Source organism: Borostomias antarcticus (assembly GCF_949987555.1).
Source record: "Borostomias antarcticus genome assembly, chromosome: 18".
Classification (NCBI taxonomy): domain Eukaryota; kingdom Metazoa; phylum Chordata; class Actinopteri; order Stomiiformes; family Stomiidae; genus Borostomias; species Borostomias antarcticus.
In genome coordinates this window covers 19487500-19511747 of record NC_140251.1, presented here as the reverse complement: position 1 = coordinate 19511747, position 24248 = coordinate 19487500, and the positions used below count along the sequence as shown (strand labels likewise).

Sequence of the window (24248 nt, the reverse complement as noted above, 5' to 3'; positions counted from 1 at the left end):
TGGAAATGTGGTACTGTCCCTTTAAATTGATAATATGGTCTAAAGTGTGTCCTCCAATTTGCATGTGGCTAGAGTTGTGTGATCTTTCGGACAGAGATGTTGTATATTGTTATCAGAATTATTATCTGTTTTAACAGTGAAACATGTTGGATGAGGAAGAGGCATGTGTCCTGCTGAAGGACCTTTTCTCAGAGGAGAGTTTAGACTGTCCCCTTCCTTCCAGGCCTGAGCTGGTGTCCTGCTGAAGGAGCTTTTCTCAGAGGAGAGTTTAGACTGTCCCCTTCCTTCCAGGCCTGAGCTGGGGGTCAGAGAAGTGAGGCTCTGGGAGACTAATCCACTCTATTGATCAATAAACTGCTGATGATCCAGTATGCAGATGAGAGCTTTAGCACTACAGGGCTACTATCATTAGCAATGGCCCTCTCCCCTTCTACCTCTCCCTCCATCTCTCTCTCTCTACCTCTCCTCTCCGTCTCTCTCCCTCTCTACCTCTCCTCTCCATCTCTCTCCCTCTCTACCTCTCCTCTCCATCTCTCTCCCTCTCTACCTCTCCTCTCCATCTCTCTCTCTCTCTACCTCTCCCCTCCATCTCTCTCCCCTTCTACCTCTCCTCTCCATCTCTCTCCCCCTCTACCTCTCCCCTCCATCTCTCTCCCCTTCTACCTCTCCTCTCCATCTCTCTCTCTCTACCTCTCCTCTCCATCTCTCTCTCTCTACCTCTCCTCTCCATCTCTCTCCCTCTCTACCTCTCCTCTCCATCTCTCTCTCTCTCTACCTCTCCTCTCCATCTCTCTCCCCTTCTACCTCTCCTCTCCATCTCTCTCTCTCTACCTCTCCTCTCCATCTCTCTCCCCTTCTACCTCTCCTCTCCATCTCTCTCCCCCTCTACCTCTCCTCTCCATCCCTCTCCCTCTCTACCTCTCCTCTCCATCTCTCTCCCTCTCTACCTCTCCTCTCCATCTCTCTCCCTCTCTACCTCTCCTCCCCATCTCTCTCTCTCTACCTCTCCTCCCCATCTCTCTCTCTCTCTACCTCTCCTCCCCATCTCTCTCTCTCTACCTCTCCTCCCCATCTCTCTCTCTCTACCTCTCCTCCCCATCTCTCTCTCTCTACCTCTCCTCCCCATCTCTCTCTCTCTACCTCTCCCCTCCTTCTCTCTCCCTCTACCTCTCCTCTCCATCTCTCTCTCTCTCTACCTCTCCTCCCCATCTCTCTCTCTCTACCTCTCCCCTCCTTCTCTCTCCCTCTACCTCTCCTCTCCATCCCTCTCTCTCTACCTCTCCTCCCCATCTCTCTCTCTCTACCTCTCCTCTCCATCTCTCTCTCTCTACCTCTCCCCTCCTTCTCTCTCTCTCTCTACCTCTCCTCTCCATCTCTCTCTCTCTACCTCTCCTCTCCATCTCTCTCCCCTTCTACCTCTCCCCTCCATCTCTCTCCCTCTCTACCTCTCCTCTCCATCTCTCTCTCTCTCTACCTCTCCTCTCCATCTCTCTCCCTCTCTACCTCTCCTCTCCATCTCTCTCCCTCTCTACCTCTCCTCTCCATCTCTCTCCCTCTCTACCTCTCCTCTCCATCTCTCTCCCTCTCTACCTCTCCTCTCCATCTCTCTCCTTCTCTCCCTCTCTCTCCCTCTCTCTCCCTCTCTCTCTCCCTCTCTCTCTCTCCCTCTCTCTCTCTCTTAGACTTGTGTCATCAGGTATTGAAATGAGAGATAGAAAGTGTGTGTGTGTGTGTTGGAGACAGAGAGAGAGGAAGAGAGAGGGCAAGAGATGGGGTGTATAAAAGAGAGAGAGATGCAAAAGAGAGATAAGCAAAGAGAGAGGGGAGATAACAAGAGAGACCGGGAGGGAGAGAGAGTGTGAGCAGGGGGTGGGCGGGGTCTGTGCGTTCACTCTCCTCCTGAGAAGGACATTCATTTAACCTTCCTGTAGTTTGCATGCAGCTGCAGCCCTATACGGTATCTGCACCCCCCCACACACACACACATACACACACACACACACACACAACCACACACACACACAACCACACACACCCATCCACACATTCACACACACGCACCCAAGGTCACTGTTCTGAGCTCTGAGTCAGACAGGCTACCTCATTATCTGAGCTGATACTGATGACTGGTTTATAGATACCGATGACTGGTTTATAGATACCGATGACTGGTTTTACCATAACACTCCTGTAAATACCCCCCTCCAGCACAGTTATTCACACGCTCTATTTCTCTACCACATTTGGGAATGAACAACCAACAGAAGTCACCTGTGGTACAGAAAGGCATTCTAAACAAGCTTTTGTAAATTCAAAGGTTTTTATCCTCATCAGGATGTCCTCCTGCATGATCGTAAAGGAACACTGAGTTGTGGGACCAGGATCACACAACGGGGCCATGGAGGCAGGTTTAAGGTGGCATGGAGGCAGGTTTAAGGTGGCATGGAGGCAGGTTTAAGGTGGCATGGAGGCAGGTTTAAGGTGGCAAGGAGGCAGGTTTAAGGTGGCATGGAGGCAGGTTTAAGGTGGCATGGAGGCAGGTTTAAGGTGGCAAGGAGGCAGGTTTAAGGTGGCATGGAGGCAGGTTTAAGGTGGCATGGAGGCAGGTTTAAGGTGGCATGGAGGCAGGTTTAAGGTGGCATGGAGGCAGGTTTAAGGTGGCATGGAGGCAGGTCCAAGGTGGCATGGAGGCAGGTTTAAGGTGGCATGGAGGCAGGTTTAAGGTGGCATGGAGGCAGGTTTAAGGTGGCAGGAAGGCAGGTTTTAGGTGGCATGGAGGCAGGTTTAGGGTGGCATGGAGGCAGGTTTAAGGTGGCATGGAGGGATATGGGAGAACGCTATGAAGGACAGCCTTGTGAAGTGGTGTGGCTGGTGTAGAATTCTGTTGTGGAGCACATATAGTGTTGGGTAAGGGCTTCCTGCTTATTTGTGTGCTGTCAATTAAGTTTGTGATAAATGATGGAGGTTTGGTATTGAAGATTCAATGGCCGAGAGGAAGGAACAGAATTGTAGATCAGACTCAATATTTATTGAGTACAACAGCAGACAGGATCCTGGGTCAATCACAGATACACACTAGATCCAGTGTATTTGATCCACCTAGCATTGAGTTTGTGCCATCTTTATAGTCACGGTGTGGACGGATTCTATACATAGTTCAGTCTTACACCCTTATACATCCGTGCCTCAGTGTCTAGTGCTTTTACTGTTTGCACCTGGTCTTCCCTCTGTTCCTAGATTCTGACCATATGTGTCCTAGAGATGGGAATAGTTTAAGAACAGGAAAAATAGACTAGAGTCAGCAGAAAACCTCTTATCAGTGTGTCAATCCAGTTCGGTTGGTAATGGCTCATTATACTCAACGTAAGCAGTGCGGTTTTCCCCTCCATGCTGTTATGCATGACTCTAGCCCTGCAGTATGTTGAAAGTGACTGGTCAGTGTTTCCCTTGCAGGTGGGAGGAGCTTGTGGCCGTGGACACACCAGCATACAGATCCATCTACATCCACACACACAACGGACCGCAAAGAACCGCCTCTCCCCTGAGATACAGTAGGATCTGTGGACCCAGAGCAGGAGGACCAGGACGGGGACAGTCGAATCCCAGCATGCAGCAGGCTAAGAGCGCCAGAACGAGGGGTTGACACCTGAACACCATGTCCTATTGCGGTGAGGGGGGAGTTCAGAACACGTAAAAGGACGCGTTCAGAACTTCCACCCAGGAGAACCGGGACAGCAGAACCGGGACGCCACTCTGGGTTTGGGGTTCTGGGACGGAACCACCGGGATCCAGCAGCACGACTCTCTGTGTGAGAGTGTGTTTGAACGAGAGTGAATGTGTGTGTTTGTGCATATGAGTGTGTGTGTGTGAGTGTGTGTGTGTTTGTGTGTATGTGTGTGTGAGTGTGTGTGTGTTTGTGTGCATGTGTGTGTGAGAGAGTGTATGTGTGTGTGAGAGAGTGTGTGTGTGTGTGTGTGTGTGAGAGAGAGAGTGTGTGTGCGTGTGAGAGACTCTGTGTGAGTGTGTGTGTGTGCGTGCGTGCGTGTTAGAGGCAGGACCAGCAGGTCTCTCCCCAGCCCTCCCCAGCAGGTCTCTCCCCAGCCCTCCCCAGGCGACTCTCATCCCGGATGCAGAACATTCTAGAGCAGAACTTGGACATGGCCACGGCTCTGCTCGCTGGGGAGAAGCTGAAGGAGCTCATCCTGCCTGGCTCCTCCCAGGATGAGAAGGGCGGGGCCCTGGCAGGGCTCATGGTCCAGCTCAAACTGGAGCTGCCCTTCGACCGGGTCGTCACCATAGGAACCGTCATCATCCCCATCCTGCTGGTCACGCTCGTCTTCACGCGGAACTTTGCAGGTCAGTGGTGCTGATGGGAGACTAGAGGGCTTCTACCTGCTGCTCTGAACCACACAGGCTAGTGGACACGATGGGTCTGGACTCAGGACCCCGGACACAGATTAAGTGTAGTCCCCTTTGAAATGAAACAATGGAGATTATCCCTGTTCAATCTGACTCCAGTGAGGTACAGTGAAGGTGCAGTGCTGTCATGTTTTGTATGTGTGTGTGTGTGTGTGTGTGTGTGTGTGTGTGTGTGTGTGTGTGTGTGTGTGTGTGTGCGTGCGTGCGTGCGTGCGTGTGTGTGCGTGCGTGCGTGTGTGTGTGTGTGTGTGCGTGTGTGTGTGTGTGTGTGTGTGTGCGTGTGTGTGTGAGTGAGTGAGTGAGTGAGTGAGATCAGTGTGAGATTACACTGGCTCGGTCTGGAGAACAGGCGGGTGGGATAGATGGAAGGATGGGTGGATGGAGAGAGGAGAGGAGGACGACAGGAGGGAGGGGATGGGAGGAGGAGGAGGAGCGGGGAGAGTAGGAGTGAGGTGTCAGCTGAGCGCTGAGTCAGTCTGTCTGCATGGCAGCACCGAACCGGCTGTGACTGGCATCTAACTCAGCTGGCTCCATCCAACTACTGTGCCAGGCTGAGGCCACCCATCTCCTCATGTCATCTCTCACTTCTGTAGTCAAAGTCCCAAAACTTAGGGGGCACTGATCATCGTTAAGCACTTATTGTATTATATTATATTGCAATGTACTTTAGATTGCGATTCTTGCACTTTGCCTTCAGCACTAGATTATGCTCTTAGTCACTTGTTTTAGAAAGAAGATGCACTTGTGAGTTCTGGCAAGTAGTAATACATTGGCTCTTCCTACGTTAAATGCAATTATTGTTAGTCGCTTTGGATAAAAGCGTCTGCTAAATGACTGTAATGTAATGTAATGTAAATGACTGTAATGTAATCATCACAGGCCCCTCAGATAGTCAATGGTTTTATCAATGATAACTGTAGGATCGGCTACCGTGTAATGAAAAGTCCTCCCTGACACCCCGGGGTGAGACATCCCGGCCTGACAGCACCTCGGTCCGCTACTGCAACCAGTCAGGACAATCGTTCCGACTCTCAGTCCAACACCCATTAGCTGAGAGTCACAGGAGCACCTCAGCGCCAGCTGTGGTCCTGAACTCCCCGACGCTGCCCACCACTCCTCTGATGGCTCTGCTGCTCCCTGTAGTAAAGGGACGAGAGATGGAATACCAGTGCGACAGGAAGAGCTAGCTTTCCGCTCGAGTCCTCTGCAGACGGCTGTGTCTCATTAGTCAGCAGTGTGAGTATCCGAGTCGACCGTACTCGCAGCTGCAGCCCTCTGTGTGACACGGATGAATGAATCAGAGGGATCTCACCTAATACATCCATGGATCGCACATACGTTGACCAAGCGAACAAGATCAATAGTATTATGGTCTCGCCAATTGAATTATAAACTTTTAGAACAGTGCTACAGATGTTAAGAGGAGAATTAGGTTGAGCTATTTTCCATTCACGTCATTCACAAGAAAACAATTATTTGTCCGTTATCTTCAATCACGATGACATGGGGGCTTACTGACAGTCATTACTTAGCTTAAATTTAGGTTTATAAGGTTTATTTAGGTTTAATAGGTTTATAAATTTAGGCTTGGTAAGAGTAGAATTACCTCACGATGTCTAATGAAGAGTAACCATCTCCATCTCTCCCACCAGAGGAGTCTATCTACTGCTACACCCCCCACAACTTCACCAGAGACCAGGCCCTGTACGCTCGTGGCTACTGCTGGACAGAGCTCCGCGACGCCCTGCCTGGCGTGGACCCTGACCTTCGACCTTCACTGTTCGAGCACAAGTTCCTCCCCTACGCCCTGCTGGCCTTCGCCGGCATCATGTACATCCCGGTTCTGGCCTGGGAGTTCCTGGCCTCCACCCGCCTCACCTCCGAACTCAACTTCCTGCTCCACGAGATCGACAACTGCTACCACCGGGCGGCCGAGGGCCGGGCGCCGAAGATCGAGAAGCAGATCCAGTCCAAGGGGCCGGGCATCACAGAGAGAGAGCGGCGTGAGATCATCGAGAATGCAGAGAAGGTCCGTGCTCTTTAACTTCCTGTCTTGATCTTGTGTTCTTGTTGTAATCGTGTTGTTATTCATACAGTACCACGCATGTACAAAATTAACTTTCAATCAATTAAGTGCATTGCGTTGCCTCTGTGTATGAAATGCGCTATATAAATAAAGTTTGATTTGATTTGAATCAAATTTGACTCAATTTGTATCTGAAGGAGAAGAGCCCGGAGCAGAACCTGTTTGAGAAGTATCTGGAAAGGCGCGGCGAGAGCAACTTCCTGGCCAAGCTGTACCTGGGTCGTCACCTGGCCATCATCTGCCTCAGCTCCATCCCCATCTCCTACCTCAGCGCCTACTACTACCGCCAGCGGCAGAACGAGTTCACCTGCGCTCTGGGAGAACCCCCGGACACCAGCAGCATCCCCGAACTCCGGCTGAGCGTGAACTGTAAACTCCCGGCCGTGCAGCTGCAGCGTATCATGGCGGCGGTGGACATCTCCCTGCTGTGCACCATGAACCTCATCATCCTCATCAACCTGCTGCATCTGTTCGTGGTGCGCAAGTCCAACTTTGTGTTCGACAAGCTGCACAAGGTGGGGATCAAAACCCGCCGGCGCTGGCAGAAGTCGCAGTTCTGCGACATCAACATCCTGGCCATGTTCTGCAACGAGAACCGAGATCACATCAAGTCTCTGAACCGTCTGGACTTCATCACCAATGAGAGCGACCTGATGTACGATAACGTGGTGCGGCAGCTGCTGGCGGCGCTGGCCCAGTCCAACCATGACTCCACACCCACCATGAGGGATTCTGGGATACAGACCCTTGACCCCGGCATGGACCCATCGGTCCTGGGGATGGGACAGCTGGGTGGAGAGCCCCTGGTCATCAAACGTCCACGCAAGAAGATGAAGTGGATCCCATCTTCCAATCCCCTCCCTCAACCCTTCAAGGTACGTCGGTTCTAACCCCGTCCCCCAACACTTCAAGGTACATACAGTAGGTTCTAAACCCCTAGGTTCTAAATCCTTCAAGGTACATAGGTTCTAACCCTGTCCCCCAACCCTTCAAGGTACATACAGTAGGTTCTAAATCCTTTAAGGTTCATAGGTTCTAACCCCGTCCCCCAACCCTTCAAGGTACATACATAAGGTTCTAAACCCCTAGGTTCTAAATCCTTCAAGGTACATAGGTTCTAACCCCGTCCCCCAACACTTCAAGGTACATACAGTAGGTTCTAAACCCCTAGGTTCTAAATCCTTCAAGGTACATAGGTTCTAACCCTGTCCCCCAACCCTTCAAGGTACATACAGTAGGTTCTAAACCCCTAGGTTCTAAATCCTTCAAGGTACATAGGTTCTAACCCTGTCCCCCAACCCTTCAAGGTACATACAGGAGGTTCTAAACCCCTAGGTTCTAAATCCTTCAAGGTACATAGGTTCTAACCCTGTCCCCCAACCCTTCAAGGTACATACAGTAGGTTCTAAATCCTTCAAGCTACATAGGTTCTAACCCTGTCCCCCAACCCTTCAAGGTAAGTTCCCCCAACCGTTTACAGAAGCGTCTCAATACAGCTCACCAGAGAACTGCAAGTATTCTATATCATTTCTTAGTATCACTGAGAGGAAATCCCATTTAAACCCCACTTTACCAACACAAATGAAATGATATGATTTAATTTAGGATTTTAAGTTTAATCTGAGTACTGTACATGTAGTGCTTAATGACTAGAGCACTTATCTAAGGGAGTATTCAGCAGAGCTGCACAGCATTTCATATCAACATTCATTGAGAGGACTGGAGAGCTTCATTTGAAGAGGCCCTCTGGGAAACGAGCCAGAGAGCTGCTCAATTAGAGGCTGCTAAAGACAGACAACTCTTGTATAATCGACTGTAATGCTTTACTCACAATGTTAAACAACGGTATATTTCAATCTAACTGTACTTGGGAGTGCTGTATATTCATTTAGTCTCTTCTAACGTGAAGGAACCCCAGACGATGACGCGCCTTGAGCACAACACCAAGCCTGACAAACCCAAACCGCTGAGGAGGAAGACGGTGGCCGATGGCTTGATCGCACCACTGCTGGACAGCAAGAGCACTCAACACCCTCCCACTGCTAAAGGTACAGACCAGAGATGGTTATTTACACTGCTGTGGATACTGGAGTGTGGATAGTAAGGCGTTTAGTGGTGCTGCTTATAAAAGTGGTTCTTGAACTGAAACAGCTTTGAAGCCGTTCATTTATTCTCCATCTGTCCCCGCAGCCGGAGTCCCTGTCCCCTGGTCCCAATGTGACATTTCTGCCGTGACTGACAGTATAGAAACAATGATAACAACATATTAACCAATTTCTTACCTCATTAAACCTCACAATTCTGCTCAGGGTGTGGTGGGGTGTTCAGCTTTCTGTTGAAAGAGCAACTTCCCTTCAGCACTGTTTTACATTAAATATTGTATCCCATGAAAGGATTCGGAGTCATTACCCTCCCTTTTCAGTCATATTTCTGCTCTTTTAGGTTGGGAAGCCCTACAGGCACTTCTTTTAAGCAGCACACCATGTCCCTGAATGCTAACTAGATCATTTTCTTTTCTTTTCGTTTAACCTCCTGATCCAAATGGCCTAATTTGGTGATCCTAGGCCTAGACATACCTGTACTAAAAGCTTTCCAGAGTTGCACTGCATGGCTCACATTCCATTTATCTACCTTGGCACAGGTACTGGTCATAAATTGGAGTAATGATTCTTACTTTATTTGGGCTCCTATCACATGTTTCCAAGCTCATTTTCAATTTACAAAAAGGTTTTTTTTAGGCGGACATAGAATTTTATATTTTTGACAATGTTCTAGCTCTATTTGCTCTGACACAGTACCATCTATTTTGATTCTGACACTTCTGCAGCCACCCCACAGGTGTTAGCTTTCTTTTGGTACCAAGCTTTTTGTAATGGCATGTGTGTATGTATGCAATGTATCCAGCAGAAGTACTAGTAGGGGCAGAGTTTTATTTTTTATTTTTATCTCAACACTCTTGTACAGTAATTTTATTTTCATTGGCTCCGCCCAGCTGGTGAAGGGTATATTTCCGACCGTGTGTTTTATTTATTTTGTTTGTCCGTTCATTCGTCACGTCACATAGCAGGATTATACAAAAACTACCAGAGCAATTTTCATGTAACTTGGTGGAGGGGTGTAGCATGGGCCTTATGCCATGGGCATAATGTTAGAACACATTACATTTTGGTGCGGATCAGAATCATTGGTTGGATACACGAATGAAAAGAACACAAGATTTTCCATCCTTGGACCGGCTTCCTTCCCTTTATGTCTACTTCTCCTGCATATTTACTGTATCGTTGGTGGCCGAGCGGTAACATAACATTCTAGCAATGTGAAGACCCGGGTTCGGTTCCTGTGTTCAGCTTTTGATATCAACTTTTTTTTCTGTTTACGTCCAATATTGTCTTATGTTTCTATGCATGTAAAACAAAATAATATCTGAGGATTACACAAAAACTACCAGAACGATTTTCACGAAACTCGGTGGAGGGGTGTAGCATAGGGGTAGCTAGTGCCCCTCTACCCCTCCCAGAGGCATGTACACTGAGCTAGTGCCCCTCTATCCCTCCCAGAGACATGGACACTGGGCTAGTGCCCCTCTACCCCTCCCAGAGACATGGACACTGGGCTAGTGCCCCTCTACCCCTCCCAGAGACATGGACACTGGGCTACTGCCCCTCTACCCCTCCCAGAGGCATGGACACTGGGCTAGTGCCCGTCCTTTTTACCCCCCAGAGGAATGAACACTGGACTTAATTTCTGTATATAGTTTTGTAACTCATGTCCTCTGTTATTGTCTATAATGGCTGATTGAAAAAATTACACAATTACACAAGTATGTTCAGTTGTGTTGATACATGACCACCTCTAATAAAAACCACGATCACAACCACTAAAAAGCTCACTCTTCAATGGTGCAAGTGTGCTATATTTATACTGACAAGTGAGTTTAAACATTTCAATTCGATTACACCAACAAAATGCATTAATGGGCGGAGCCCTGTGCTCTCTGAGCACCCTTTCTAGCTGTTATTTGCTTTCATAGCATTGCTAACATGTTCTGTCTCAAATGTGCAGAGCTCATTGGGATGGAGAAGAAGCACACCCGTAACTTCTCCCTGGATGTGCACCCCTACATGCTGACCATCCGGAAGCCCAAGGTGGAGACCATCACCGAGCCCCTTCCCCCTGACCACCCCCTGGAGACGATGTTCATCGAAGGCACACACACCATCGTCCACGTGTCTGCCTCCATCACAGGTAAGCCTTCCATTTCCTGTCTCAGACTGGAAACCAGGTCTTATCCTATCCCTGGTTATCTTGATTCCCTGCAGTTTGCGTACCAAGCCCGAATCGGCGTGGACGACGCCATCGTCTACCTGCTCCACAGAGCCTACTCACACCTGGAGGGGCCAGGAAGCTCAGTGAGAGTCATGTTCTTTGACCTCTCCAGAGCTTTCAACACCATCCTTCCCCTTCAGCCCGTGGAGAAGCTTCCAGCCATGCAGGTAGACCACGACTCGCTGGCCTGGATCACTGACTACCTCACTGGCAGGCCTCAGTATGTCCGTCTGCAGGGCTGCCTGTCCCACGTGGTGATTAGCAACACGCGTGCCCCCCAAGGAACAGTCCTGTCTCCTTTCCTGTTCACCCTCTACACCTCTGACTTCAGCCACAACTCTGGGTGTGTCACCTCCAGAAGTTCTCGGACGGCTCCTCCATTGTGGGCTGCATCAGGGCAGACGATGAGGAGGAGTACAGGGATGTGATCAGGAGATTCGTTGAATGGTCTGAGGAGAACCAACTCCAACTCAACATCAGCCAGACCAAGGAGCTGGTGTTGGACTTCAGAAAGAACAAGAGGCCTCCAACCCTCATCACCATCCAGGGGGAGGAGGCTGAGATGGTGGACTCATACAAGTTCCTGAGAGAGCACCTGAACAACAAACTGGACTGGACTGACAACACTGAGGCCGTCTACAGGAAGGGACAGAGCAGACTGTTCTTCCTCAGGAGGCTCAGGTCCTTTGATGTGTGTAGCAGGCTGAGGATGTTCTACCAGTCTGTCGTAACTAGCACACTGTTCTTTGCTGTCGCCTGCTGGGGAGGCAGCATCAAGACTGGGGAGACAAACAAGCTGGTGAGGAGGGCCGGCTCTGTCGTGGGGCAACAACTGGACAGCCTGGAGACTGTGGTGGAGAGGAGGATGAGGGACAAACTGAAGTCTGTCCTAGACAACCCCTCCCATCCCCTCTATGACGATCTGTGGCAGATGGGGAGCACCTTCAGACACAGGCTCATCCCTCCCAGGTGCAATACGGAGCGGTTCAGACGTTCCTTTGTGCCAGCAGCCATCAGACTGTATAACAGTGCCTGAGCGTTCCGTGTGTTATAGAGGTGTGCACGTCTGTATGTTAACATGTGTATTACTAGATATACCTAGACAGCCTGTATGTATGTATGTATGTATGTATGTATGTATGTATGTATGTATGTATGTATGTATGTATGTATGTAAGTATGTATGTATGAATGTAGGTTTGTATGTATGTATGTATGTATGTATGTATGTATGTATGTATGTATGTATGTGTGTATGTATGTATGTATGTATGTATGTGTGTATGTATGTATGTATGTATGTGTATATGTATGTATGTATGTATTTATTTATGTATGTATGTGTGTATGTATGTATGTATGTATGTATGTGTGTATGTATGTATGTATGTATGTATGTATGTATTTATGTGTGTATGTATGTATGTATGTATGTATTTATGTGTATATGTATGTATGTATGTATGTATGTATGTATGTATGTATGTATGTATGTGTGTATGTATGTATGTATGTATGTATGTATGTGTGTATGTATGTATGTATGTATGTATGTATGTATGTATGTATGTATGTATGTATGTATGTATGTATGTATGTGTGTATGTATGTATGTATGTATGTATGTATGTATGTATGTATGTGTGTGTGTGTGTATGTATGTATGTATGTATGTATGTATGTATGTATGTATGTATATGTATGTATGTATTATACTGTATGTAGGTAAGAACAACTGTAAGTGAAACTGTTTAAACCTGCTGGTTACTTTCTCTTGTTTGTGTTTATTTCTTCTCCTCCACGTTAGAAAAGAAAGATGGCACCCCAGAGTCTACCAACACGGTCTTCTCCACTGTCACCCTTCCAACCAGCACCTTTTTGAACGGCGTCAGTCCCAACGCCCCCTCCTCAGGTGATGCGCTGAGCCCCAGCTCCAACCCCCTCCCGGCAGACCTCCTTCCCCAGCCAGAGGGCCCTGACGCCCTCCCAGAGCCCTTCACCAGGACCTCCGCCCACCAGCTCCTCACCATGCACCACACCCTGTTTGAGGAAGAGGAGGAGGAGGCGGGGAGGAGGGACAGGCTGTCAGAGAGACCCGGGGAGCTGATCACCGCTGGGGAGTGCTGAGGAGACCCTGACACCAGCCACTCCCGGGGGAGACTCATCCCTCTCCCTCTTCTCACACCCTCTCTCCCTCAGCGAAGGGACTGGGCAAGACGGGAACGGACGGGACCGCCATGGAGATGTTGTTTATAAGGCCAGTAGCTAAGCTCCAGTTAAATGGCAGACTATACAAACTACAGAGCTTTTGATCCAGCTTCACAAATCCTCAGTTACATTCATGGTGGGACGTTTGATTTAACAGTCTAAATCTCTTTCATTGTTGAGTTGGCTGGCATTTCTTCTTCACATTTTAGGTACAGTACACTCCACCCAACTAAACAAAGGACGTTCCAGGCTACCAACAGGAAAAGCAATTTTTTTTCAGTCCAAGAAATTATGCAAGTTTGCCCATTTTCTCAATTGTTATCTCCTGGACTATATTCTGGAACATGTTACCAGAAGTCTGGAAAGGTAGCACATCTCAATTTCCAGTAAAGGAGGACCAAAATACGAAAATGTATTTGGCCCACATCACATGAGAAAAACGCTTAGGCGTTCGGCATAGAGCTGTCTTCAGAGCGTTTGAACTATACAGGTTCAATTTGGCAATATATACAAGGGTAGAGTTAGTACACAGCTGGGAGATGGACCCAATTATTTAGGAACCAATCTCTCATGGTTCTAGCTACAAGGACCAATTACAATGGAGTTTCACAGAACAGTGTTTCTGGCCATCACTACTTGGACCATACACCATGGACCATTCTGGAATGGTTGGGGTTCAAGCTGAATGATGAGGAAGATAGAGGTTCTGATTGAACAGTAGATATTCACTTTCATTCATCAACAACATGACTAGGGATGTAACTGTATGAAAATGTCATACCACGATTATTCCCGCGGTTATCGGTATTATCACGGTATTTAAAAAAAAAAATGCTGAAAATGTTCAATAAGTACTGATAGACAGTCTTGAATCCTTTCAACAACTTTTATTTTTTTTAAAACCCCACAAATTACAGGGAAAGCCAGGCCTCTCAACGGTTGAAAGGGCATCATGTCCTTTGCTATGTAATATGGAAGGGCTGCAGTGAGGTATTGGGTCTTTTTGGATGTGGGTGCGTAAGCGTATCATTTCCTCTGAAGTCGGAACTGGGAATGACGTCGGACTGTATGTCTATGGTAGCCGATTTACCCTGGTTATTCAAAGCACGGTAATCGAACACGGTTTTAATGATAATTAATTTTGAAACGGTTATACTAATCGTCTGGAATTTTCACCGTGGTTTACCGTGAAACCGGTAACCGTTTCATCCCTAAACATGACTGTATGCAAACCAGTTACCTTCCAGTGGGGTCTGATTTAACAGGCTGTAATTGGGCAGCTGTGATATGTCAAGTTGTCTGAAACATCGAACAGGAATGTCATCACAACAGTTTGAAGAAGGCCAGTAAACGTTAAAAGTGAGGGTATTGTTGAATAAACACACTGTAGGAAGTATTTCACTCACATTTCTGCAAAGCACACCTTTCTCTCCCTCACTACGACATCAATGACTAGAAATGAAAAAAGAATAAAGTGATTGACACTTAGGCTAATTGTCCCTTTACAGTAGTAAAACAGGAAGCGTGTGCAATAATACATCTGTCAGAATCTGCACTGAGATTATATGCACAAGATCACAAAATATGTCGATAATGTATGCGCTTATGACATGTTCTCCATCTCAAACAGTATAATATCGTACTGAATATTCACTGCATCCCAGTGTTATTGTGTTGAACATACTGTATAAAATACACACATTTCACCATGGGCCAGGATAGCTGAAGTGATCATCAGTTTGAGAATGATCACCAGAGAGCAGGTCCTTATTTATCCTGAAGACTCAGGTTGTCAATGTGATCAGATGAGCTGTCACAGTGGATGTCATCATGGCACCAGTAATGTTCAATAACAACTGGCTGGGGCTTAATTACTGGTGGAGAGTCTATAGGATAGGTTTTGTCTACCAGTGTTAGTTAGTGTTGGTAGATGTTGTAGTTAGTAGATCAGCTATTGGTTGATTCTGTGAGTACGCCTTTCAGAAGGAATGAGACCAGGGTTGGTATTTAGCTTGATATTTTTGGGAGGGAAGTCAGACATTTTGAGTGTGTATTGAAAAAAATTAACTGATTTTGATCAGTTGGTTTGCCAACAAGAGGTTTTGGATGAGCTATGCCCAAAATGTAGCCTACCTCTCTAGCTAGCCTGTGATAGAAGATAAGTAGGCTATAGTCTACTATTGTTACTATCAACCTACCAACCATCTCTGAATACATACTTCATTATCATGACATCTGGTTGACTCACTATTCTCTTAATAGGCTATTAAAGCACACCCTTGCATTAAAAAGCACTTTAGATAAGACTTGTAGCACAAGCGTGTCTGTGTGAGCATGTCATATCTGTAGGTAACATTGCTCTACTCGGCTTACTTTTCATTCACAAATTGTGACATGAATTGTTATGATAAAGGTAAAGGTTGTGGCTGTAACATGTAGTTAATGAGTAATAAACGTGTTTTGCACAAAAATATGATTCATTGACCACCTGCAAACCTCAAAATGACTACACTTCCCATGGTTCCCGTGGTTCCCGTGTGGACTACAGGTACCAGAGGGCTCATGATGCTGTGGGGAAACTGAGCGAACAGGTTGGTTTGATTTCTGCAGCTTCTTGCGTCCAAAGTTTCCTTGGTTTGATTCAGAGTCTCCATCTGATGAGTAAAGGATCACTATTAGAGAGTGAGCGATGTGTTGAGTGTACAAGTGCTTGTCTTGTGTTAGTGTACACTAGCTAGTATCCACCCAGGCCATGGCTAGCATGCTAGCTGAGATAGTGACCATGCTAGCTAGTATCCAACCAGGCCATGGCTAGCATGCTAGCTGAGATAGTGACCATGCTAGCTAGTATCCAACCAGGCCATGGCTAGCATGCTAGCTGAGATAGTGACCATGCTAGCTAGTATCCACCCAGGCCATGCTAGCATGCTAGCTGAGGATAGTGACCATGCTAGCTAGTATCCAACCAGGCCATGGCTAGCATGCTAGCTGGAGATAGTGACCATGCTAGCTAGTATCCACCCAGGCCATGGCTAGCATGCTAGCTGGAGATAGTGACCATGCTAGCTAGGTAGCTAGTATCCACCCAGGCCATGGCTAGCATGCTAGCTGAGGATAGTGACCATGCTAGCTGAGATAGTTACCATGCTAGCTAGGTAGCTAGTATCCACCCAGGCCATGGCTAGCATGCTAGCTGGAGATAGTGACCATGCTAGCTAGGTAGCTAGTATCCACCCAGGCCATGGCTAGCATGCTAGCTGAGGATAGTTACCATGCTAGCTAGGTAGCTAGTATCCACCCAGGCCATGGCTAGCATGCTAGCTGAGGATAGTTACCATGCTAGCTAGGTAGCTAGGGATGTTTCCCAGCTGTCAAGGTGACGTGTTGGTTGCTATCTTACCCAGCTATGTGTTGGATAGCAGGCTGAACAGTGCGGTACATTAATGTCATTATTAATAAGCAGCTAATGTCATTATTAATAAGCAGCTAATGTCATTATTAATAACCAGCTAATGTCATTATTAATAACCAGCTAATGTCATTATTAATAACCAGCTAATGTCATTATTAATAACCAGCTCATGTCATTATTAATAACCAGCTCATGTCATTATTAATAACCAGCTCATGTTAACTATCTAGTCACTTCAATGAAGTTGACCGTGTTTGTAAAGATACCTGGCTCTGTTCCAGCTCGCTTATCTCATGTTTACTTAACTTCTGTCTTTGTCACGTAGGGAGCACATGTTTCCTAACGTGGTCAACAGGACGGATAGGCAACGTCAGCAATGTGGCACGTTGGCTTTCCAGCTGATCTGGGATCAGTCGACTGTGCTTGTTAGTAATAGTACAGTCGTGTATGTGTCGTTATACTAACAACACATCAATCCTATAACAAGCAAGCTAATACAGGATCTACAAGGATCAACACTCTACATGACTGCTGTGTATAAGACCAAGTAATGACTCTTTTGTTTACTCAGGGTTGATTTTCACTGGAATAGCTGGTGAAGTGAGAGCTGATACAACACAACCCACAACCGAGCTCTAGCTTCCTCTCAGCCCATCATGGATCAGGACAACAACTCTGAGGTAGGTCGCTGTGTGTGCTGAGCATGGATGTATGGGTGCTGAGCATGGATGTGTGGTTGCTGAGCATGGATGTGTGGTTGCTGAGCATGGATGTGTGGGTGCTGAGGGGGTTCACTGGGGTGTGTGTGCTGAGCATGGATGTGTGGGTGCTGAGGGGGTTCACTGGGGTGTGTGTGCTGAGCATGGATGTGTGGGTGCTGAGGGGGTTCACTGGGGTGTGTGTGCTGAGCATGGATGTGTGGGTGCTGAGGGGGTTCACTGGGGTGTGTGTAGCTGCATGGGTGTATGGGTGCTGAGGGGGTTCACTGGGGTGTGTGTAGCTGAGCATGGATGTGTGGGTGCTGAGGGGGTTCACTGGGGTGTGTGTAGCTGCATGGGTGTATGGGTGCTGAGGGGGTTCACTGGGGTGTGTGTGCTGAGCATGGATGTGTGGGTGCTGAGGGGGTTCACTGGGGTGTGTGTAGCTGCATGGATGTGTGGGTGCTGAGGGGGTTCACTGGGGTGTGTGTAGCTGGTAAAGTGCTTATGACAGCTGTGGTCTTCAGATAGTGAAGGGGCATGCAAGGTTCCTTTGCAGTCTCATTTGAGTGATACAGCTGTGTAATTTGATCACACATTGAGCACAGATTAATGAGCACAGAGCTCCCACTGGGCTTTGAAATCCTTGAAAGTTTGTGAATTTGAGAAGAAAAAAAAGGCCTTGCTTGAAAATAGACATGGGTCATTGAAACAGTGGCGATTCTAGACCTTTTTGGGGTGGCACAAGGGGGGGACAGAGATATGCCAGGGTGGCAGTTACGTTTTGTTTTTGTTTTTTTGCGTGCGTGCATTTTAAGAAGCAAAACACACGTTCCCAAAGCACAAGTTATACCTACAAGCTATATTGTTAAGAATTAAACTTTTTTGTAAACTGCATATTTCCACCCACTACAGGAATCACAATAATTAAAATGGTTTCAATAAACTTGACTGGATAAGCACCTACCGTCATGTTTTACTCACACTGGCTCCCCAGCCTCCACAGCACACACATCACAGGAATGCTCCACATTTGTCATGTCTTGAGATTGAAATGTCTCTGGCTGCTCTCTTACATTTGAAAGTTCTGATTTATTTTCATACTGTAAATAGTTGCATGACACACATCACTTTATAACACTCACTCAGACACTCACTATCATACTCAATAAGTTCAACTCTAGTCCCACTCCCATGACAGGAAAGCAGATTACCTTAAATTTAGCCTATCAATCAGAAAAACTGTCGTTTTTTGTAACATGTTTTTCATGAAGGCTAATGTGCATTTCAGCTAGCTAGCTATCATAGCTAGCTAGCTGACTAGATTTACAAACAAGTGGAGAGACAATGATGACACTAGCTAGCTTTCATTAAATTGTGTTACAAAGAAAATAACTTTTTTATTATTTTTTTATTTATTTAACCAGATAAAAAGCATTGAGATAAAATCTCTTTTACAATACTTACCTGGCCAAGAAGGCAGCAAAGTTTCACATTGAAAGACACAAGGACACAGAACAATACAACTTAATATACAAAAGGCATAGAGCACGTGGGAACAATAATAAATTAAAGCTGCTTCGCAGCGATGAGGCGGGGCCAGGCAATTTCCGACAAGTTTAGGAGCAATAAGCGAGAGAATAGGACAACAAGAAAGTTGACATTCCAATGTTCATTTTGTACATTCGTATCGTAAAACATTTGTAAAACATTTTGATGCGTTGTAAGCTCGATTTTGATAATTCAACAATGGTCAATGAGTTTGTGAATTACAGTCTGAAGATCCAGTGTAGCAAGTTTGGTGTTAATTGATTGAAAAATGTTGGATGAGATATGTTTATTAATTTTTACAGGTTTTGTTTGCTTTTCTTCATGATTGAACATTAACTTCAGCAGCTGTGTACTCAGTCAGTTGCCAATCAATCGATTTAGTCATTGTAATCCTCGGCGGGGGTTGGGTAGGGTTGCCAACAGCGATGTCTCCGATTCGTGGAGCTTGCGTTGGATTATGGGTAACGTAGTTTTCTCTGTATGAAGTGTTGGTTTCAGAGTACAGAATTAAACATATTTTAAAAAATTCAATTTTTGAGATAAAATTCTTTAAAAAAAATCATACTACATCTTGGATATGTGGCTAATGTTGTCACTTTTTATGAGGATGATCAGACATTGATTTGGCGAGAATTAATAGGAACTATATACAGAACTGTTAACAGTAAAACTTTTTGATGTGCTGTGGGCTCAATTTTTCATATTTCAAAAATCTGTGAGGATCGTTTGGTAAGGACAGTCTGAAGATACAGTAGATCAATTTTGGTATCAATTGAACTAAAAATGTGGGAGGAGATAGGTTTGATAGGTTTTACAGTTTATGAAGAAATCAGAGTGATGGACTTCAAAATTCCTGCAAGGTCAAAGCGTATGAAAGTTTTGTCTCACTTGGGCCTACATTCATGTGGTGGTTTTACAGTGATAGCACCTATGGCTGATTTGTTATGATTTTTTAAAGTTTTAAACTTTAGACTGTTGCTGTAGCGCCACCTTCAGGTTTATTGACCTACAATGCAGGTTGAGGACTTTGGGTATAGTACTGGAGCTATGTGCAAATTTTGGTGATTTTTTGTCCACGGGAAGTTAGACTTCAGTGGAAGATGGAGAATAATAATAATAATCAAAATTCCTGCAAGGTCAGAGTGTATGAAAGTTTTGTCTCACTTGGGACTACATTCACGTGGTGGTTTTACAGTGATGGCACCTATGGCTGATTTGTTATGATTTTTTAAAGTTTTAAACTTTAGACTGTTGCTGTAGCGCCACCTTCAGCTTTATTGACCTACAATGCAGGTTGAGGACTTTGGGTATAGTACTGGAGCTATGTGCAAATTTTGGTGATTTTTTGACCACAGGAAGTTAGACTTCAGTGGAAGATGGAGAATAATAATAATAAGTAAAACATTTTGATGCATTGTAAGCTCAATTTTGATAATTCAATAATCTGGTCAATGAGTTTGTGAATGACAGTTTGAAGATCCAGTGTAGCAACTTTAGTGTTAATTGATTGAAAAATGTGGGTTACAGGTTTTGTTAGCTTTTTTTTCATAATTGAACATTAACTTCAGCAGCTGTGTACTCAGTCAGTTGCCAATCAATCGATTTAGTCATTGTAATCCTCGGCGGGGGTGGGGTAGGGTTGCCAACAGCGATGTCTCAGATTCGTGGAGCTTGCGTTGGATTGTGGGTAACGTAGTTTTCTCTGTATGAAGTGTTGGTTTCAGAGGACAGAATTAAACATATTTTAAAAAATTCTATTTTTGAGATAGAATTCTGAAAAAAATCATACTACATCTTGAATATGTGGCCAATGTTGTCACTTTTTATGAGGATGATCAGAAATTGATTTGGCGAGAATTAATAGGAACTGTATACAGAACTGTTAACAGTAAAACTTTTTGAAGTGCTGTGGGCTCTATTTTTCATATTTCAAAAATCTGTGAGGATCCTTTGGTAAGGACAGTCTGAAGATACAGTAGATCGATTTTGGTGTCAATTGAACAAAAAATGTGGGAGGAGATAGGTTTGATAGGTTTTACAGTTTATGAAGAAATCAGAGTGATGGACATCAAAATTCCTGCAAGGTCAAAGCGTATGAAAGTTTTGTCTCACTTGGGACTACATTCACGTGGTGGTTTTACAGTGATAGCACCTATGGCTGATTTGTTATGATTTTTTTTAAAGTTTTAAACTTTAGACTGTTGCTGTAGCGCCACCTTCAGGTTTATTGACCTACAATGCAGGTTGAGGACTTTGGGTATAGGACTGGAGCTTTGTGCAAATTTTGGTGATTTTTTGTCCACGGGAAGTTAGACTTCAGTGGAAGATGGAGAATAATAATAATAATATAGGCAAATACAATAGGGTTCCGGCAGCTACGCTGCCTGGCCCCTAATTAAGGTATATTACTACATGAGCAGCTGGTGGTAAGGACTTCTGATCATTTCAGTTTAAAGCTGGCTAAAGGAATAAGTGCCATCAGTTTGAGGCTTGACTGAAGGTCATTCCAAGACCAAGGACCAGAATAAAAAAGGCTCCTTTTCCCAGCCTGTCTGCACAGCAGGTACCTGGAACCGTATCCAGGCACTGGATCTGAGGTTGTAAGAGTCACAAACTGGTACAAAACTGGAACATTTATACAGAGGGAGCTTGCTTAAAATGGCCTTATACAATAATATAAACCAGTGCTGCATCCTGCGCATATTAAGTGAGGACCACCCAGTTAGGCTATACAGTGTGCAATGATGAGTCCTATAAGGTGCGTTATATATATATCTAAGTGCAGCATGGTAGAGTGGGTCAAGTTTGGCTAAAACAGTGGGACAGGCAAATCTATAGATGGTATCGCCATAATCAAGCTGGGACAGGAATAAGCCAGAGACAAACCTTTTACGAGAAGATGTTGAAAAACAAGCTTTAAGTCTGTAAAGGAAGCCAAGAGTAAATTTCAGTTTCTTAGTTAGGGCTTCAATATGATGTTTAAAGTTTAGATTTCTGTCCAGCCAAAAGCCCAGATATTTGTATGTGTCAACAAACTCAACAGAGACACCGTCAAGGGTGTCAATGGAGAGGCAGGAGGACACAGACTTAGGAGCAAAGAGCATCGCTTTGGTTTTCATACCATTCAGAAGCAGCTTGGAATCAATAAGTGCATGCTGCAGTGTGAAAAAATCCAATTTTAGATTGGAAATGGCAATATCCAGAGAAGGAGCACGAGTACACAATAGTGTCATCAGCATACATATGATAGGTTGAACATTGCATCTGATTACAAATATTGTTTACATATAATAAAAAGAGCAAGGGCCCCAAAATAGAACCCTGTGGAACTCCCTTCTCCAGGGTGACAGGGTCAGAAACGGTACCGCCCAACCTGACGCATTGAGTACGGTCGGCTAAATAACTGAAACCAACTAATGGCATTGTGTCCGAAACAAGACACCGACAAAACATTAGACAGAATGTGATGATCTACAGTGTCAAATGCTTTGGTTAAGTCAATAAACAGTGCAACACAAAAATATTTCCTATCCAAAGCAGCCTTAATATCATCTAGGACTTTCAGACTGGCAGTCACAGTACTGTGATTTGATCTGAATCCAGATTGCAAAGGGTTAAGGATGTTGTGTGAATTTAGAAAAAGCTTTAGCTGAGCAGAAACTAAGGACTCAAGAATCTTTGATAACACAGAAAGATTTGAGATGGGTCGATAGTTATTCAAATCAGTGGGATCACCAGCTTTCAAGAGGGGCGATACAAAAGCTTGCTTCCACACAACTGGCAGCGTATGAGTGGACAGGGACAGATTATAAATGTCAGTAACTGGTTGTGCTATAATCTCTGCTGCAATTTTCAAAAAGAAAGGGTCCAGGCCGTCAGGCCCGGCGGACTTTTTAGGATCAATTGATTGCAAACCGTGTAAGACTTCAGAGACCCAGAAGGGAGCAAAATCAAAAACAGGGGAGGAGATCATCTCTTGACTATGACTCAGGGTACGACCATGCAGAGATGTTGACTTTGCTCATCAAAAATGTGACCAGCCTTTTTGAAATGAGCATTAAAAGCATTAGACATATCATTTTTGTCAGAAATAAAAGCATCACTGACCTTCAGTTTTTGTGGAAGACTAGAAACCTTCTTGTTCTGAAGTGATTTAATTGTTAAGGGGGACATGCTTATTAATAATCAGTAAAAAGTGATCTGTAAAGAAATGGACAGCATCATCAACAGATGGAATTAACGCTGTTAGGTGCCATTTAACTTCCGCCAGGTCATGTAGGAAAGCCTGCTCAGAAAAGTGTTTGAAGCAGCGCCTGAGCACAATAAGGCCCTTGGCTTTGGGCAACTTAGTGCTCCTAACACAAGCAATGGTGCAGTGGTCGCTGATATCATTAGGAAAAACACCAACAGACACATATTTATGAACTGCATTTGTTAGAATGACATCTATAAGGGTGTCGCTGTTGGGTTTGGCGGGGTTTATTCTAGTAGGGCTTTCAATAAGCTGAGTTAAATTCAAAGAATCACAAACCTGCTTAAATTGTGAAGATTTATCACTCAGCCAGTCCCAGTTTAAATCACCCATTAAGATGATTTCAGAAGAAAACTTAGACAGCAATTCAGTAAGGCTTATGGTTGCATCTTTGATAACAGCCAATAACAGTGAGAGGAGCATTTGCTCTAGTTATTTGGACGGCTAGAAACTCAAGTTGCCTTGGTATTGAAATCGAGTGAAGGACAGAACACTGTAAATTCTCAGCAGTGTATATTGCAACACCACCAGCTCTGCCCTAACGGTCAGTTCTGAAAACATTATAACCATCAATGTGAATAACATTGTCAGTGACGGTCGGTTTTAACCAGGTTCCAGAAACTACTACAATATCAGGCTTAGCAACTAAAAACCAGGACTTGAAAATATCTAATTTGGGCACTAGACTCCTAGCATTAACATGCAGAAAACCCAGCCCTTGCCTACAGCTAAACTCATACGGAGTTGGCAGAAGCTGCAAGGAAGCAGAAAAACGCTCTGGACCAGGGTTAATGTTAACATTGCCAGAGAGTAGAAGCAATAACAGTATTAACAGTCTGGAAGATGATTTTTTCACATGGGTTCTAGACGAATTGCTTTATTGGGGGGCAGGGCCACTCCAGTCCTTCGATATTAGCGAGTCAAGAGTCAAAAGGGCATACGGGAGAGCGCATTTTATGCCGTAGAACGTCAGCTTTTGGTAAAGTCTATCCGATGGGGTCAGCGCTCCAGACGTTCCACCATCCGAATGCCCAGAGTGAACAAAGACATCACTGGGAGCCAGACCATCAGCTTTGCCGAGGTGCAGTCTGACAAATAATCCCAGAAGAAGAGCGAGCACGAGAGTAGCTTTAGGCAACATAGTGCTGCAACACACCTAGTTTAGCTCAGCTCAGCTTAACCTAGCCTAGCCAGACCAGGAAAGCCAGGGGCAGGTGGAGGCAGGCCTCAGCTACAGCAGGGCAGGGCAGGGCAGGTGGAAGCAGGCCTCAGCTACAGCAGCAGGGCAGGGCAGGT

At 45.5% G+C, this 24248-nt stretch overlaps 2 protein-coding genes across 3 annotated transcripts in view; both read left to right on the top strand.

Moving 5' to 3' along the window:
• Nucleotides 1-4127: 4127 nt before the first annotated feature.
• Nucleotides 4128-12958, top strand: panx2 (pannexin 2; the record flags this gene model as incomplete). Its single annotated transcript, XM_084453025.1, has 6 exons — nucleotides 4128-4356; nucleotides 6072-6448; nucleotides 6643-7380; nucleotides 8415-8553; nucleotides 10568-10750; nucleotides 12639-12958. The coding sequence occupies 6 exons, from the start codon at nucleotides 4128-4130 to the stop codon at nucleotides 12956-12958; spliced, it is 1986 nt and encodes a 661-aa protein (XP_084309151.1).
• Nucleotides 12959-15595: 2637 nt separating this feature from the next.
• Nucleotides 15596-24248, top strand: part of trabd (TraB domain containing) — a 20247-nt gene continuing 11594 nt past the window's right edge. For both annotated transcript variants that reach the window (XM_084453184.1, XM_084453183.1), the window contains exons 1-2: nucleotides 15596-15630; nucleotides 17023-17131. In XM_084453184.1, the coding sequence (XP_084309310.1) occupies nucleotides 17108-17131 (24 nt within the window). In that variant the 5' untranslated portion in view covers nucleotides 15596-15630; nucleotides 17023-17107. The remainder of the gene's footprint in view (nucleotides 15631-17022; nucleotides 17132-24248) is intronic.